The sequence below is a fragment of the Panthera onca genome, chromosome B3 (genome assembly GCF_046562875.1).
Source record: "Panthera onca isolate mPanOnc1 chromosome B3, mPanOnc1 haplotype 2, whole genome shotgun sequence".
Lineage (NCBI taxonomy): Eukaryota > Metazoa > Chordata > Mammalia > Carnivora > Felidae > Panthera > Panthera onca.
In genome coordinates, this window is record NC_138344.1 from 101,648,225 (window position 1) to 101,662,188 (window position 13,964).

General features: G+C 39.7%; 1 protein-coding gene across 8 annotated transcripts in view; it reads right to left on the minus strand.

Moving 5' to 3' along the window:
* The window catches only part of GCH1 (GTP cyclohydrolase 1), an 83,182-nt gene that overhangs the window by 54,646 nt on the left and 14,572 nt on the right, over nt 1–13,964 (minus strand). For 7 of the 8 annotated variants that reach the window (XR_009605541.3, XR_009605542.3, XM_078448235.2 and 4 more), the window contains exon 2: nt 1,255–1,364. Coding sequence is in view for 6 of the 8 variants with exons in the window: in XM_078448235.2 (XP_078304361.2) it covers nt 1,255–1,364 (110 nt within the window). In the remaining 2 variants the exon portion in view is untranslated. Of the gene's footprint in view, nt 1–1,254; nt 1,365–3,831; nt 3,841–8,139; nt 8,195–13,964 lie in introns of those variants that run through there. The other variant, XM_081795934.1, reaches the window with a different exon arrangement.

Below are 13,964 nucleotides of genomic sequence, written 5' to 3' on the forward strand. Positions count from 1 at the left end.
ATCCTGAGCCCTTAAGTGCAGGCACACTGGAGAGCAGGGGAGGGGCAAAGGGAGGGGAGGAGGGGAGGAGGGGAGGAGGGGAGGAGGGGAGGAGGGGAGGAGGGGAGGAGGGGAGGAGGGGAGGAGGGGAGGAGGGGAGGAGGGGAGGAGGGGATGGGGGATAGGAGGGGAGGAGGGGAAGAGGGGATGGAGGATAGGAGGGGAGGAAGGGATGGGAGATAGGAGGGGAGGAGGGGAGGAAGGGATGGCAGATAGGAGGGGAGGAGGGGAGGAAGGGATGGGAGATAGGAGGGGAGGAGGGGATGGGGGATAGGAGGGGAGGAGGGGAGGAGGGGATGGGGGATAGGAGGGGAGGAGGGGAGGAGGGGAGGAGGAAAGAGAGAGAGAGAGAGAGAGAGAGAGAGAGAGAGCGCATGCGGACACATGAATCCTAAGCAGGCTTCACACTTGGTGTAGAGCCCCACACGGAGCTTGATCCCAGGACCCTGGGATCGTGACCTGAGCCAAAATCAAGAGTCATATACTCAACTGACTGAGCCACCCAGGTGCCCCCAAAATGAAATATTTTAACAAAAAAAAAAATGTGAAGCAAATGTTAACACATTAAATTTAGGTGATGGGTATACAGGTATTCATAACACTATTTGCTAAGTCTTCTGTTTAAAAACTATTAATAAAAAGTCAAAATAAAATAAAATTATAATGGGACAGAGAGGACAGGACTACTTTTGGTCCTACATCCATGGTTTCAAAGATATGCTTAAGTGCAACAAGCTAGATAATATTAAGCAGCTTGCATTAGATTCACTGTTCCTAATACAGAAAGAGTTAGAAACAAAGTCCACTAATACTATGACCTCTGCCATAAGAAATTCTGCAATCATTGCTGCTCATGCCGTATTACACAAAAGTACATCTTGGATCAAACATTATTTAGTCAAAATAAAAAGCAAAGGTTTTCAGAGTCTGCTGCAGCTACCTTAAAAAAAAAAAGGCAACTTTATCTCATTATTTTAACCAATACCATGGTACTTACTATGAAATATTTGCCCTGAGGACCTTCAGCTACTTGGTTTTTGTTTTGTTAATTTCAAATTATTAGATTAGTCAGGTTGATAAAGAGTAAATGTTTATGTGTAATTCTACATATCTGGGATATTAGGAATTAGCAGGTGATGATTTTAAAGATAATAATCCTAATTTAAAAATTTTTGTTATATTTTAAAATTAACAGGAAACAGAAAAAACCCTTACCTTTCCAACAAATGGAACCAGATGATGTTCACACATGGAAAACATATCTATGTCCTTCACAATCACCATCTCATCATGATCTTCATCAAATATAGCATCATTTAGGACATCTGAAATCAGAGGCTTGCTTTAGTAACATTTCCAATTTTACAGAAAGATTCAGAGTAGAAAAACTAACAATCTCCACGGTTAAACAGAGACTGACAGTCAACAAAGACAAAATGTTAATCCTAACTAAAATGTTAAGGAAAAACGCGTTAAAACTAGTTATTTTTCTCCCACCAAATTAGCAGTCTTTTTCTTTAAATGATGAAAACAACCCTTAACTATATAATATTACATAACAAATGCAGGATTACAAACAAATGTGTCTGCTGCATGAGAAAAGGAGAAAGGGAGAAATATGCAAAACAAGAGTTCTGGTGATGAAAGGGAGCTGCTTTCCTTTTCTACTTTATATTTTCTTGTACCTAACACTTTCTCTATAGTGGATGTGTAGAAAACCTTATCTAACTTATGAGGCCAGAAGTCCTTAGCCATCTAACCTCTGAGGCCAGATCTCAACACCCATAAACTCAACATTATCTATCCCCCAAATACTTGTTTACTCATAAAATTTACTAATTCTTGAATGCAAGCACAAGACTTATTCTAAGCAGTTACATTCTTCCCTAAGGTACTAAATGCTATCATTTTTATGTATATGCCTGCCCAGATTAGCTTTTGACCTCTGGACTCTGGCACATATGGCCAGGCATACAACAGACATTTAAAAACATAAAAGCTTTATTTTTTAAACGTGCACTGATAGCTGGACATCATGGCAGCCTACATACATTCAAGACTCCAAGCCGTAGTATTTCAAGGATCCGGGGATACCCATCTACATAGTACGGATGAGACGGAGCGGGGAGGAGGTGAATAGAGTTTTGCGGCCACCTACAGTTAATCTCCCCTCAGAAAGCCAGGCTGCAGTGTGAGTCACAGGGAAGTGCAAACGTCCACCCACACAGCCTGACCTTCAGTGGCTCCGTTGTTGCTAGAATAGAGGCTCACAGATATTGAGTCATCACCGAACCAGTTATCATCCCCTGAGTCAGGCTATTCAGAGACACATTTGATTGTGGAGTGGAAAAGTCATTAGCGTGGTCAACAAACGTGAATATGCAGGGTTTAGACACACACAGACAAACACAACACCCCTGGTAGAAGAGGCTGATAAAAATCCACGGAAGAAAAGGATCAGTGTCATCCTTGAAGTAAATACTTCGCCCAAAACAGTTTTCTATTCTGAATACTCTGCCCTAACCTACAGTCATATTTCTGGAAGAAGTCTAAAAATAGGCCCTGAGTGCTCCCCAAAGTATCCTGGATTTCTCCAAGATTTTTAAGTAATATTACTGCCATGCATAGCTTATTAAAATCCTTAGTCATACAAGAAAACCCTGAAAGTAAAACAAACGAAGTTATTTCTTAAAGAACAAAAGAATTATCAAACAGAAGCATTCATTTTCTCTGACAAAGAATGAGAGCATCCCCATTCTAAGTTGTGACAACTACCATATGGCACATGTTAAAAGCTGGTCCTCAAGTTAGGCTAAGTTAGTGTCTGGGTCCATTACTAAGTAGCTGTTGAACCTTGGAAAGACTATTCTTTGCCTCAGTCTTCTAAGCTGTAAAATGGACATGAAAAAAGCATCTACATTTTTAGGAGTATCCTGAGCATTAAATGAGATAATCCACATGTTTTCAGAAGTACGCAGATGGATTAAGTAGTAGTTGCTGTTATTACTGTTACTATAATTAAGGTTGAGGGAGTGGCTAAACTATGTGTCCCATGCACACTAATATACATCAGAATTTAAAAAGTAATAATTTGCTTCTAGGAGACAGACTACAGAAAAGGAAAAAATAGTAACTTTACACCGAGGAAACCTGGCAAACCAAGTGATCCAGTTTAACTCTACCAGTAATAAGACATAGTAATAACATGTAGCTTCTGGTAAAATATGAAAAGGGCACATCACCTCTGTGGTGTTCTTCCCCTGAAGCGTGTGACTGTAGTCTAATTACTAGACAAACTGAGGGACATTCTGCAAAATACCTCAACAAGCACTCTTAAAATGACACGGGGGGGGGGGGGGGGGAGGCGGTGTGTGGGTGGCTCAGCTGGTTGAGCAAATGACTCTTGATTTTGCCTCAGGTCATGATCTCATGGTTCATGGGATCAAGCCCTGCATTGGCAACACACTGAGCATGGAACTTGCTTGGGATTCTCTCTCTTCCTCTCTCTCTGCCCCTCCCCTGCTCATTCATACTTTCTCTCTCTCAAAATAATAAACATTAAAAAAAAAAAAACAACACAGAGAGATGGAAAGACTGAATTGTCACAGATTAGAGGAGACTAAAGAAACATGAAGACTAAATGCACTGGAAAAACTAAAATCCACACAAAGTCTGTAGTTTATAGAATTGTACCAATATTAATTTGTTAAATATTTTTAAAGTTTATTTATTTTTGACAGTGTGTGAGAGCGTAAGCTGGGGAGGGGCAGAGAGGGAGGGTGAGAGAGGAACCCAAGCAGGCTCCGCACTTCAGCACAGAGCTGGACGTGGGGCTCGAACCCATGTCCTGTGAGATCATGACCTGAGCCAAAATCAAGGGTCGGACATTTAACCAACTGAGCCACCCAGGCGCCCCCCAATATTAATTTCTTAAGAAAGGATAACTATACCATGGGCCATAGGAGAGGTTAACATTTGAGGAAGCTGGGGCAATGGTATATAGAAACTCTCCGTACCGTCTTTGTAAGTATTCTGGTAAGTCTAATGTCACTTCAAAATAAAAAGGAAAAAAAAGCAATAGGACAATGCCCATCAACTGGAATGTATAAACAATAAAGCACTATTCTGCAATAAAGTAGAATAACTACTTATATATGTACTAATATAGCTGAATCTTCAAAGAATTATATACATAGTGAAAGAAGTCATATACGTTCACACAAAAAAAGTATGTCTGAAATTCTAGGAAAGAGAAGTATAGTGAGAGAAAGCAGACAGATGGTTTAGCAGGGACCAGAGGGGTGAGAGGATTGGCTGTAAAAGGGTAGAAGAAAACCTTTTTGGGTGATGGAAAGAGTCTATGCCTTCATTGTACTGGTGGTTGCACAACTGTATGTATTTGTCAAAATTCAAATTGTACACATGAAGTTGTTGGATTTTATTGAATTTAAGTTATCCCTTAGTAGAGCTAACTTTTTAAAATAATCTTAAAAGAATATAGAATAACATGCAACCTTTTGTGTAAAGAAAGTGGAATGGGGGAGATATAAACATATATATGTTTATCTTCAAAAAGAAACACTAGGAGAATAAATCAAAAAACTAATAAAAATGATTATGCATAAAGGACTAAGAAAGCAGGAGAGAAGGGATATGGATAGAAGTGAGACATCTTTAAATATGATTTGTTACACAGTTGACTTTGAAATCATGTAAATGTTTTACATACTTAAAATTAAGCCAAAAAGAAAAAAACCCAGTGACCCCCATAAATCTTAATGGTTTGTGGTAATGGAACAATATTATGTTGCCTATATCCCATTTCGTGAAAGTGAACCCAGACTATAAACTTGACCTAGCTGAATCATTTTTCTTCAATAATGAAGTTTCCCTGCTATATTTATTTATGTTTTGCTCCAACATATCTGAAAGCTACCATCTGTGGCTAATAAGAACAAAACACTATCACAGATTGTTTTAATTTCCTGCCTGTTATCAGCAGCAAGAAGGTAACCCTGGAAACAAGGATTTATGGCATTTTGTTTCCTACTCTTGGTCATAACCAACAAAGAAAACTGAAGGGGCCTCCAAAAGTTGAAGGTTTGTCTATTACAATACCACACAAAGAAAAATGTAAAGGTATACCTTGCTCGTGTCATTAATGATTAAGCAATGACAACAAATAACCCTGCTGGGCAGCCATCCCTTAAGTAGTTAATCCCTTCCTGAAAGTACAGTTAGTCAGGTCCACAATAGGAGCCCATGTACCTGTTTAAGCACCCTCGGAAGCAGGGTGCTTCTCAGACTCCCCCAGGGGGCTTGTCAAAACACAAATCACTGGACCCCAGTCCCAGAATTTCTGATTTAGTAGGTCTGGGTGGGAATGAGAATTGACATTTCTAACAAGTTCCCAGAAGATGCTAATTCTCCTGGTCTGGGAACCATACTTTGAGAGCCCCTGTATTTTTTTTGTAGATTTTTTATCTAAACGTTTATTCATTTTTGAAAGGCAGAGAGAGACAGAGTGGAAGTGGGGGTGGGGAAGAGAGAGAAGGAGATACAGAATCCAAAGCAGATCCCAGGCTCTGAACTGTCAGCACAGAGCCTGACGTGGGGCTTGAACTCACGAACTGTGAGATCATGACCTGAGCTGAAGTCTGACACTTAACCCACTGAGCCACCCAGGCACCCCAAGAGCCCCTGTATTAAACTTGTATTCATGTTTTGTGCTGCTACACAGAATCTTCACACCTTCAAAATGCTCCTACTCAAACATAGCAATATAAGAAACACAGAACTGCTTCTGCCATGGTGAAAGGGGGTAGGAGTAACAGGAAACCTCTGGGAGAGATTCCCCACGAAAGAAAAATTCTATCTAATGGAATTTCTTTTTAACGAATGGTAATAGGAATTAGCATTATCTAGGATGTTTGGTGATCAGCACTAAAATTTAGAGATCTCTGAGGAAGCCAGAATTTCACACCTGATGCAACTTCCTGGAGAACAGCATTAATAGACAATGGAAGAAGGCTTCGAACATTGAATGTACATCCACCCTAACAGATAAGAAAGAGAATGGGGTCTGCCTACCGATTTATTCGAAAAAATTGTTTTTCAGTTTATTTATTTTGAGAGAGAGAGCACGAGCAGGGGAGGGGCAGAATGAGAGGCAGAGAGAGAATCCAAAGTAGGCTCTGTGCTCTCAGCACAGAGGCTGATGTGGGGCTCGAACCCACGAATGGTAAGATCATGTTCTGAGCTGAAATCAAGAGTCAGACACCGAACCAACTGAGTCACCCAGGCGACCTATCTGCCTACTGACTTTAGAACTAAGACAGCAAAACACAGTGACAACTAATAAGGCAGGAAAAGTTTCTTTGCTCTTGGCTGGAATTAAATCAACTTAAGGGGCTAACAGCCACCCTGACTTAGTGGAGAAAGGTCTGAATTACTGGCCCAAACCCCTCAACATCAGAGCTGTCTCAACCAGCATTGGGCACTTACGTCATATACCTCCTGGTACCACCGTTATGTCTGTAATTTCTCCCAACCTTGGAGGCAGGCATTGTAGCTTAAGACTTTATGAAGTTTCAGCACAGTACCCTATATGCCATTCACAGAGCCAGAATTAAACGCAAATTTTCCATTTTATCCAATTAATATGTCAGTCTCTACCCTGTGATTTACTTCCTTAAGATAGATTTCAAAGAAAGGACTCCAAAAAAACTGATGTGGCCAAGGGAACAGAAAAAATATTACTGCAGCATTATTGGTAATAGCAAAATTAGGGATTTAAATGGACATCAGAAGAATGATTACACAATCTGTGTAGAGTGATATAATAAAATATGGCCCAGCCATGAAAGTCAGTGAATCTAAGCTGAATTTATTATTTCCTGAAACAAAGTCCAGTGAAAAAAGCAAGTATTAGAGGCAATAGCAGATACACACAGTAATATCCTTTAAATGAAGTGGAAGCAAAAACCACATGTTGTTTATGGACATACATATGAAATAAAAGTACAGGGGCGCCTGGGTGGCTCAGTTGGTTAAGCGTCTGACTTCGGCTCAGGTCACGATCTCACAGTCCGTGAGTTCGAGCCCCGCGTCGGGCTCTGGGCTGATGGCTCAGAGCCTGGAGCCTGCTTCTGATTCTGTGTCTCCCTCTCTCTCTGCCCCCCCACCCCCATTAATGCTCTGTCTCTCTCTGTCTCAAAAATAAAATAAAAACGTTAAAAAAAATTTTTAAAAAAAGTACAAAAATAGGCATGAGAGTAGAGATCCAATTCAGGATAGCGGTTAACTCTGTGAGGGAGGAGAACAGGATCAGAAAGAGGTATCTATGAAATTTATCTGTATTTTCCAAAGCAATTATAGCAAAATGTTAATATTTATTAGAACCAGATGAATGTTGGTTAAACTAATTCTTTGTCCTTTTTCTTATATATTTGATGCATTTCATTAATTAAAAAAATTTGGAGCGCACCTGGGTGGCTCAGTCAGTTAAATGTCTGACTCTGGGTTTCAGCTCAGGTCATGATCTCACAGTGTACAAGTGTGAGCTCACATCGGGCTCCGTGCTGATGGTGCAGAGCCTGCTTGGGATTCTCTCTCTCTTTCCCTCTCTCTCTGCCCCTCCCCTGCTTATGCTCTCTCTCTCAAAAATAAATAAACGTTTTAAAAAATGTTGAAAATTGTTTTAATTGCGTTGTTCATGTACATGCTGGTGTTCTGGGTTTTTTTCCTGGGGGGGGGGGGGGGAAGCAAAAACCCTGAGGTTACCTTTGCATAGAAGTTCTGATGCTAGAGTGGCATTACACAGGAAAGACTGAGCCTGCTTCATGTAACACTGCAAACTCCAGAAACTTCCCTTGATCACACTCTGCAATTAAAACAAAGACTTCTTCTGCCTTCAGTGTGGCATTAAAACATTTTGCATTCTACTCCTGTTTGAAAAATTTGTCCTACAAGTAAGGGCAATGTTAAATTAAAAGATGGAAGAAAATCACCCTCTCTGCCTTCATTTCCATCATGATGGTGCACCTCTTGTTAGCACTTCCAACACGCATAGCTTCTTGCGCTTAACAAGATAGAGCGAACATTTGTAAAACTTGGCTGAAATAAGCATGAACTCAAACATTCCACAGACTGACATAGGTGGAAACTAAGATGACTTTAGACAACCATTCATACCATCTGGAGTAGGCAGAGCTGTGGCACAGCTCTGATTTGCTCTGTGAACTTATTTCATAAACTGCGAATTTGTCAGCAGGAAAGATCCAATGCATTGCAGAGAAAGTAAAAGTTTGGTTATTTTGCAAATTTTCATTTCTGTCATCCCTGGCAGAGATAAATTCCCACGCTGCTTGTAAGCAATGAAAATATAGCCAAGGGGCTCCCGGCTGACTCTGTCACTAGAGCATGTGACTCTTGATCTCATGGTTGTTAAGTTTGAGACCCATAGTAGGTGCAAGGATTACTTAATATCTTAGAAAATAAACAGGAGCACCTGGATGGCTCAGTTGGTTGAGTGTCAGACTCTTAATTTTGGCTCAGGTCATGATCTCACAATTCGTGGGATCAAGCCCAGCATGGGATTCTGTGCTTAAGTATGGAGCCTGCTTGGGATTCTCTCTCTCCCTCTCTCTCTCAAAATAAATAAGCTTTAATAAGTTAATAAATGAATAAAAATTAAAAAATAAAATATAGCCAAGACAACATGGATGGATCTTGCAAGCATTATGCTAAGTGAAATAAGTCAGAGAAAAACAAATATTGTATGCTGTCACTTACATATAGAATCTAAAAAAAGCCAACCTCTTAGAAACAGAGAGTAAAATAATGGTTATAAGGGGCTGGGAGGGTGGGAGAGATGGGGAGATGTTGGTCAAAGAATACATACTTCCAGTTAAAGATGAAGAAATTCTGGGGATTTAATGCACAGTATTTTTTTAAGTTTTTTTTTAAGTTTATTTATTTTTGAGAGAGCAAGAGAGAGAGAAGAGAAGGGACAGATGATCCTAAGCAGGCTCTGTGCTGACAGCAGACAGCCCGATGCAGGGCCTAAACTCATAAACCGTGAGATCGCGACCTGAGCCAAAGTCGGACACTTAACTGACAGTCACCCAGGCACCCCACAGAGTATTTCCTTTTTTAATGCACACCTTTTTGATTACAGTTAACGATACTGCATTACATAGTTGAAAGTTGCTAAGACAGTACATCTTAAATGTTTTCATCACAAAAAAGAAACAGTGATTTTGTGATGTGATGGAAATATTACCTACCTATGGTGGTAATCACATTCCAATATACACATGTATTAAACCAACACGTTGTACACCTTGAATTTACACAATGTTGCATGCCAACTTTTTTCTCAATAAAACTGTAAAAAAAAAAAAAAAATGTAGCCAAGGCTATTGAAATAAATGTACTGGTTGCGTTAAAAATAGTACTGATATGCATCCTTTTTTTTCAATCTTTATTTTTGAGAGAGAGAGAGACAGAGCATGAGCAGGGGAGGAACAGAGAGAGAGGGAGACATAGAATCCAAAGCAGGCTCCAGGCTGAGCTGTCAGCACAGAGCCCCACGCGGGGCTCAAACTCACCAACCACGAGATCATGACCTAAGCTGAAGTTGGATGCTCAACTGACTGAGCCACCCAGGCACCCCTTGATGTGCCTCCTTTATTTGCCAAATGCAATCCTGGAAAGCTGTTCCCATCCTCTTAGCTGGGCTTGTCATGAACATAATGTCTGTTGCTGAGGGCATGTTCTCACATGATAACATAACCAAGACTTTTTCCTAATTACAACAATGTTTGTTGTAGTTTATTTATAAGATATTGAAGTACTGAAATAAGAAAATAGAAGTACACAAATTGCTCTACCTAAACACCATTACTTAACTGGCCCCTAGAAAACCACATACACGCAGTGGTTCAAAAAGCATAACAGTAAATTAGAAAAGATGAAGTTTAAAAGTCCAGAGACCCAAGTTCTCATTTGGACTTTGTATGGACTGTGACCTGGGCTACAGGATCACGACAGGTAAGAGAATGGTTTTTGGAGAAGGAATTTAACAGGACTCCCAGGTTCTTGGCTTGTACAACTCTAGGGATGTTGGAAATCAATGCCAAATTACAACACAAGTTATCCACCCACTCCTAGTGGTCAGTCACCTTTTGAGATGCGCAAAGGTACTGGCTAGTGGCTTTAAGTACTGAGGTAGGGAAAAGCACCTGTTTTAAACTATTCAGATTTTTTTTAAGGATAAAACTCAAGGCTATCAATCCTATACATTATTAACTCCCAAAGTTATCCAAGCCTCCAAGCCTAAGAACTTCCTTCTGGTCTCGGTTTACTACTCTGAAAATTTGTGGTAGACAAAAGTTAGAGCCTTAAAAGGCTATCTAAGGAAAGAAATAAGAGTGTATTCAAGGAGTCATTTAAAAAAAAAAGGATGCACACTTGCCAAATATAGTCTTTTAATTGGATAATTTTGTATATCTTTCACAATCCAGCTGTTAAACTGTAAATGGAATTTACAAAACAGATGGTGGTAACAAGGTCTGGTTCACAGCAGTTCTAAAGAAAGAACACACCAATCTGATAAACTATCCATTTGCTTCAGAAGCCTTTAATAGGCTCATCCTTTATCATCCTACATTCACTTATGCCAAGAGATATCATACAGATGGATGTTATAGAACCATCTGTAATCCTATCCAACAAATAAGTACCAGCAGGGTGTGCAAGCCACCATCATTACTGACAAATGATTAAGGGAAAAGGGATCACGCTTTAGAACAGTGGATCCCACATATGGCCAATCATAGGGAGCTTTGGAAAATACAGCTTCTCAAGCTACCCTGAAAAATCTGATTCACTAGCTGTTGGGGTGAAACCAGGATGATTAAATCTTTTAAAAACCCAAGCAATTCTGATGACCAGTTGGGCTGGGAGCATAGGCTTTTGAGAGAGGTTGAGGGTTAAAAATGGACCCACTACTGGCCTTAATTTGCTGTTTAGCAAGGTTGAACAGTTGGCAATGTTAATTCCCCACCATAAACCCTCACTATAGTCACCAACTCAGAGGATGACAATTCCTGTGGAACACTGTGAGGTCTGCACACCAGCTGGAGAAGGAGGCTTGGAACAGAGAGTGAGAGATTGGATGGTGAGGTGGGGAACAGGATGCGGAGATTAGGCAAAGAAGCTGGAGCCAACTTTCCAGAGGTCCAGTGAAAAGTAAAGGAAGGAGGACCTCACATAAGAAAATTATATCCATATCCTAGAAAAATATCAGCCATTTAAGAAACCAGTTGGGTCCTACATACCACCAGCTCTCACTATAAATCAGTTTCAAGGGTAACATGATCAAGTTTTCATGGGAAGTTCTGTACTAGTTTCTGAGCTGGACACAAATACATCAAACATGACCTCAAGAAACTTAAGATCTGGGGAAATAAGAAAATAAGTGAAGGGAATTAATGTACAGAATCATTGAATCAGTATTTGTACACCTGAAACTAATATAACACTGTCCATTAATTATATTAGAATTTTTTAAAAACTCAGCCCCCAAAATGGAAGGCATGCCTAGAAGCTAAACTATAGAAGCAATAGTTTATATAAAGGAAAAATTATAAGCTGGGAGAAAACATACAGCTATATTGAGCATAAAAATTTGATCCAGGCCTTAAGGGCAGATTGAAGGAAAGGAAGGGAGGGTTTTCCAGAGGGGGTAAGGAAGAGAGATATTATAGGAAATGAAATACAGAAATACAGGAAACAACAAAAGGTAGAGTTAACTGCCTGAGTGGGTCTATGCATTCAGCAGAAACAGATGCCCTTCTATTTCCGAGCACATAAAATTGAATTTTACATTTCGCTCATGACTTCTTTCAAGTCCTGTCTTATTCTTCAGTCGTCAAAACAGTTATCATTCCCCATTTTACAGATGAGCAAACTGATGCTCTATCTGGAAACATTAAGTGCCTGCTAAAGAAGAGTGTACCTGTTGGCATGAAGAGCTGGATTTTGACCCCCTGTCTTCTGACTTACACATGAGAGCCTTATCACCAGCCACCACGAGTCTGAACCTGACCTATGAGAACAATGGACTCAAGGGGGAGAGCCCAGAGGCAAGAAACCAGAATCAGAAGTTGCTGCACTTCAGTCAGCCATGAGGTGACAGGCCTAAAGCCAATGACAGCAAAGGAAACAAAGAGAACAAATCTGAGGTTTTAAAATAAAAGTAATATTAGTGATAAACATGGGGGTTGAAGAAGAGAAGAGTGTCAAGGTACCTGCCAGCTCAAGAGAACAGACAGAAAGAATGGCTTGATACCCAGAGGCTGCCAGAGCCCAGAGCTGGTGCACATTGGTTGCAAAATACTGTTTTACCAACTATTTATTTGGTTTATATGAGGAAAAATTCTGTAATTTAATGCTACTTTGACCTTTACTTTTTGAAATGAAACTGGAACAGTTCAGGGGAAAGGAGAATCCCATTAAATCTTCAAACTAATAAAAAGGCTTGAAAAAAAAAAAAAAAAAAAAGAACCTCTCTATAGAAGTTTATCCTAGGAAACCAGTAAAGAATCGCTTTTACAAACCAACCACAGTCTTTAAGTCTTCAAGATCCACATATTTTATGTCTCTTGGTGTGATATGGTGTGAAGAAAATAGCATTCTTGCTAAAATGGTTTTCCTGGAATTTAATCAAGTCTTTAGACCTAACTTCCACTTCCAGGAATATGAAAGAGATAGAAACAAGTTAAATGAAAACAAGAAGAAAACAAGCAGACAAATCCCAAAGGTGGAAGATCTTATAGGACAACTGAGAATTGGATAAATCAGTGTCACAGGGTGGGGGAGAGGAAAACAAGAAATCTTCTGGATTAAAACCTAACAATCAAATGCAAATATATGGATCTTGAGTGGGTCCTAGTTTAAACAAGTCATGAGTAAAAGACATTTGGGGCAACTGGGGGTGCAGAGTTAGGTATTAATTCTACTGTTATGAATGTAGATTAGGTATTAAAACATATGAAGAAATTAATAGTTAATTTTGCTAAGGACAGTGTAAGTGGTTAAGAAGAAAAACACTTTCTAAGGTGAGATTTCACCTCTAAATACAGGTCTCTGATTTGTTCCCTGTAAAATAGACCATGCCAATGTGGCAAAATGTTAATTTTGAATCTAGGTAGTAAGTACATAGCTGTCCATTATACAATTTTGTCTATGTTTGTGTTTGAAAATTTTATATAAAAAAATCAAAAGTAAAATAAAATGTCACAATCCTGACAGAAAACACTGTTTCCTTGTTATTACTGTGCTACCAAATAATCCAACAATCCCTCTTCTAATTGATATGAAACCTTATTAACAGACTAACACCTCAAGAGCTAGTAGGACTAGCAATTGCTTTTTCTTCTACAAGTATCTACAATACTCCTGAGGAAAAAGTCCTTAAAAAAGGGCTTTGTCTAATCAAAGGGGCCATAGGTTAGAAGACCACAGCATGAAGAACCTTTTCAAAAATGTGTGTGACAAGAAAAAGAGAGAGATGTGTTACCATAGAAACTTCTATGTGGCTTAAACATTTCAAAGGAAATCAGCACCCCTAGCAACGAAAGAAGCCTGAGATTCTTAGTAGGACCTCACCTGTCAACTGCTGGAAGTCAACACAGCGAGCGATGAGGCAATACTGACAAGCACACCTATAGTACAAGGACTCCTAGTCCAACTGCCCCTCACTGTAGACCAGACCCAGAAAGCCTTGCAAGGGATTTGTCTAGGGTCATAAACTACTTAGTGGGGATGCTATGACTAGTCTGGACTAGTTGTTCTTCCCATTATACCAGGATGAGTTTGTTGATGCACTAAAATAGTTTAAGAAACACCAAAAGGACCTT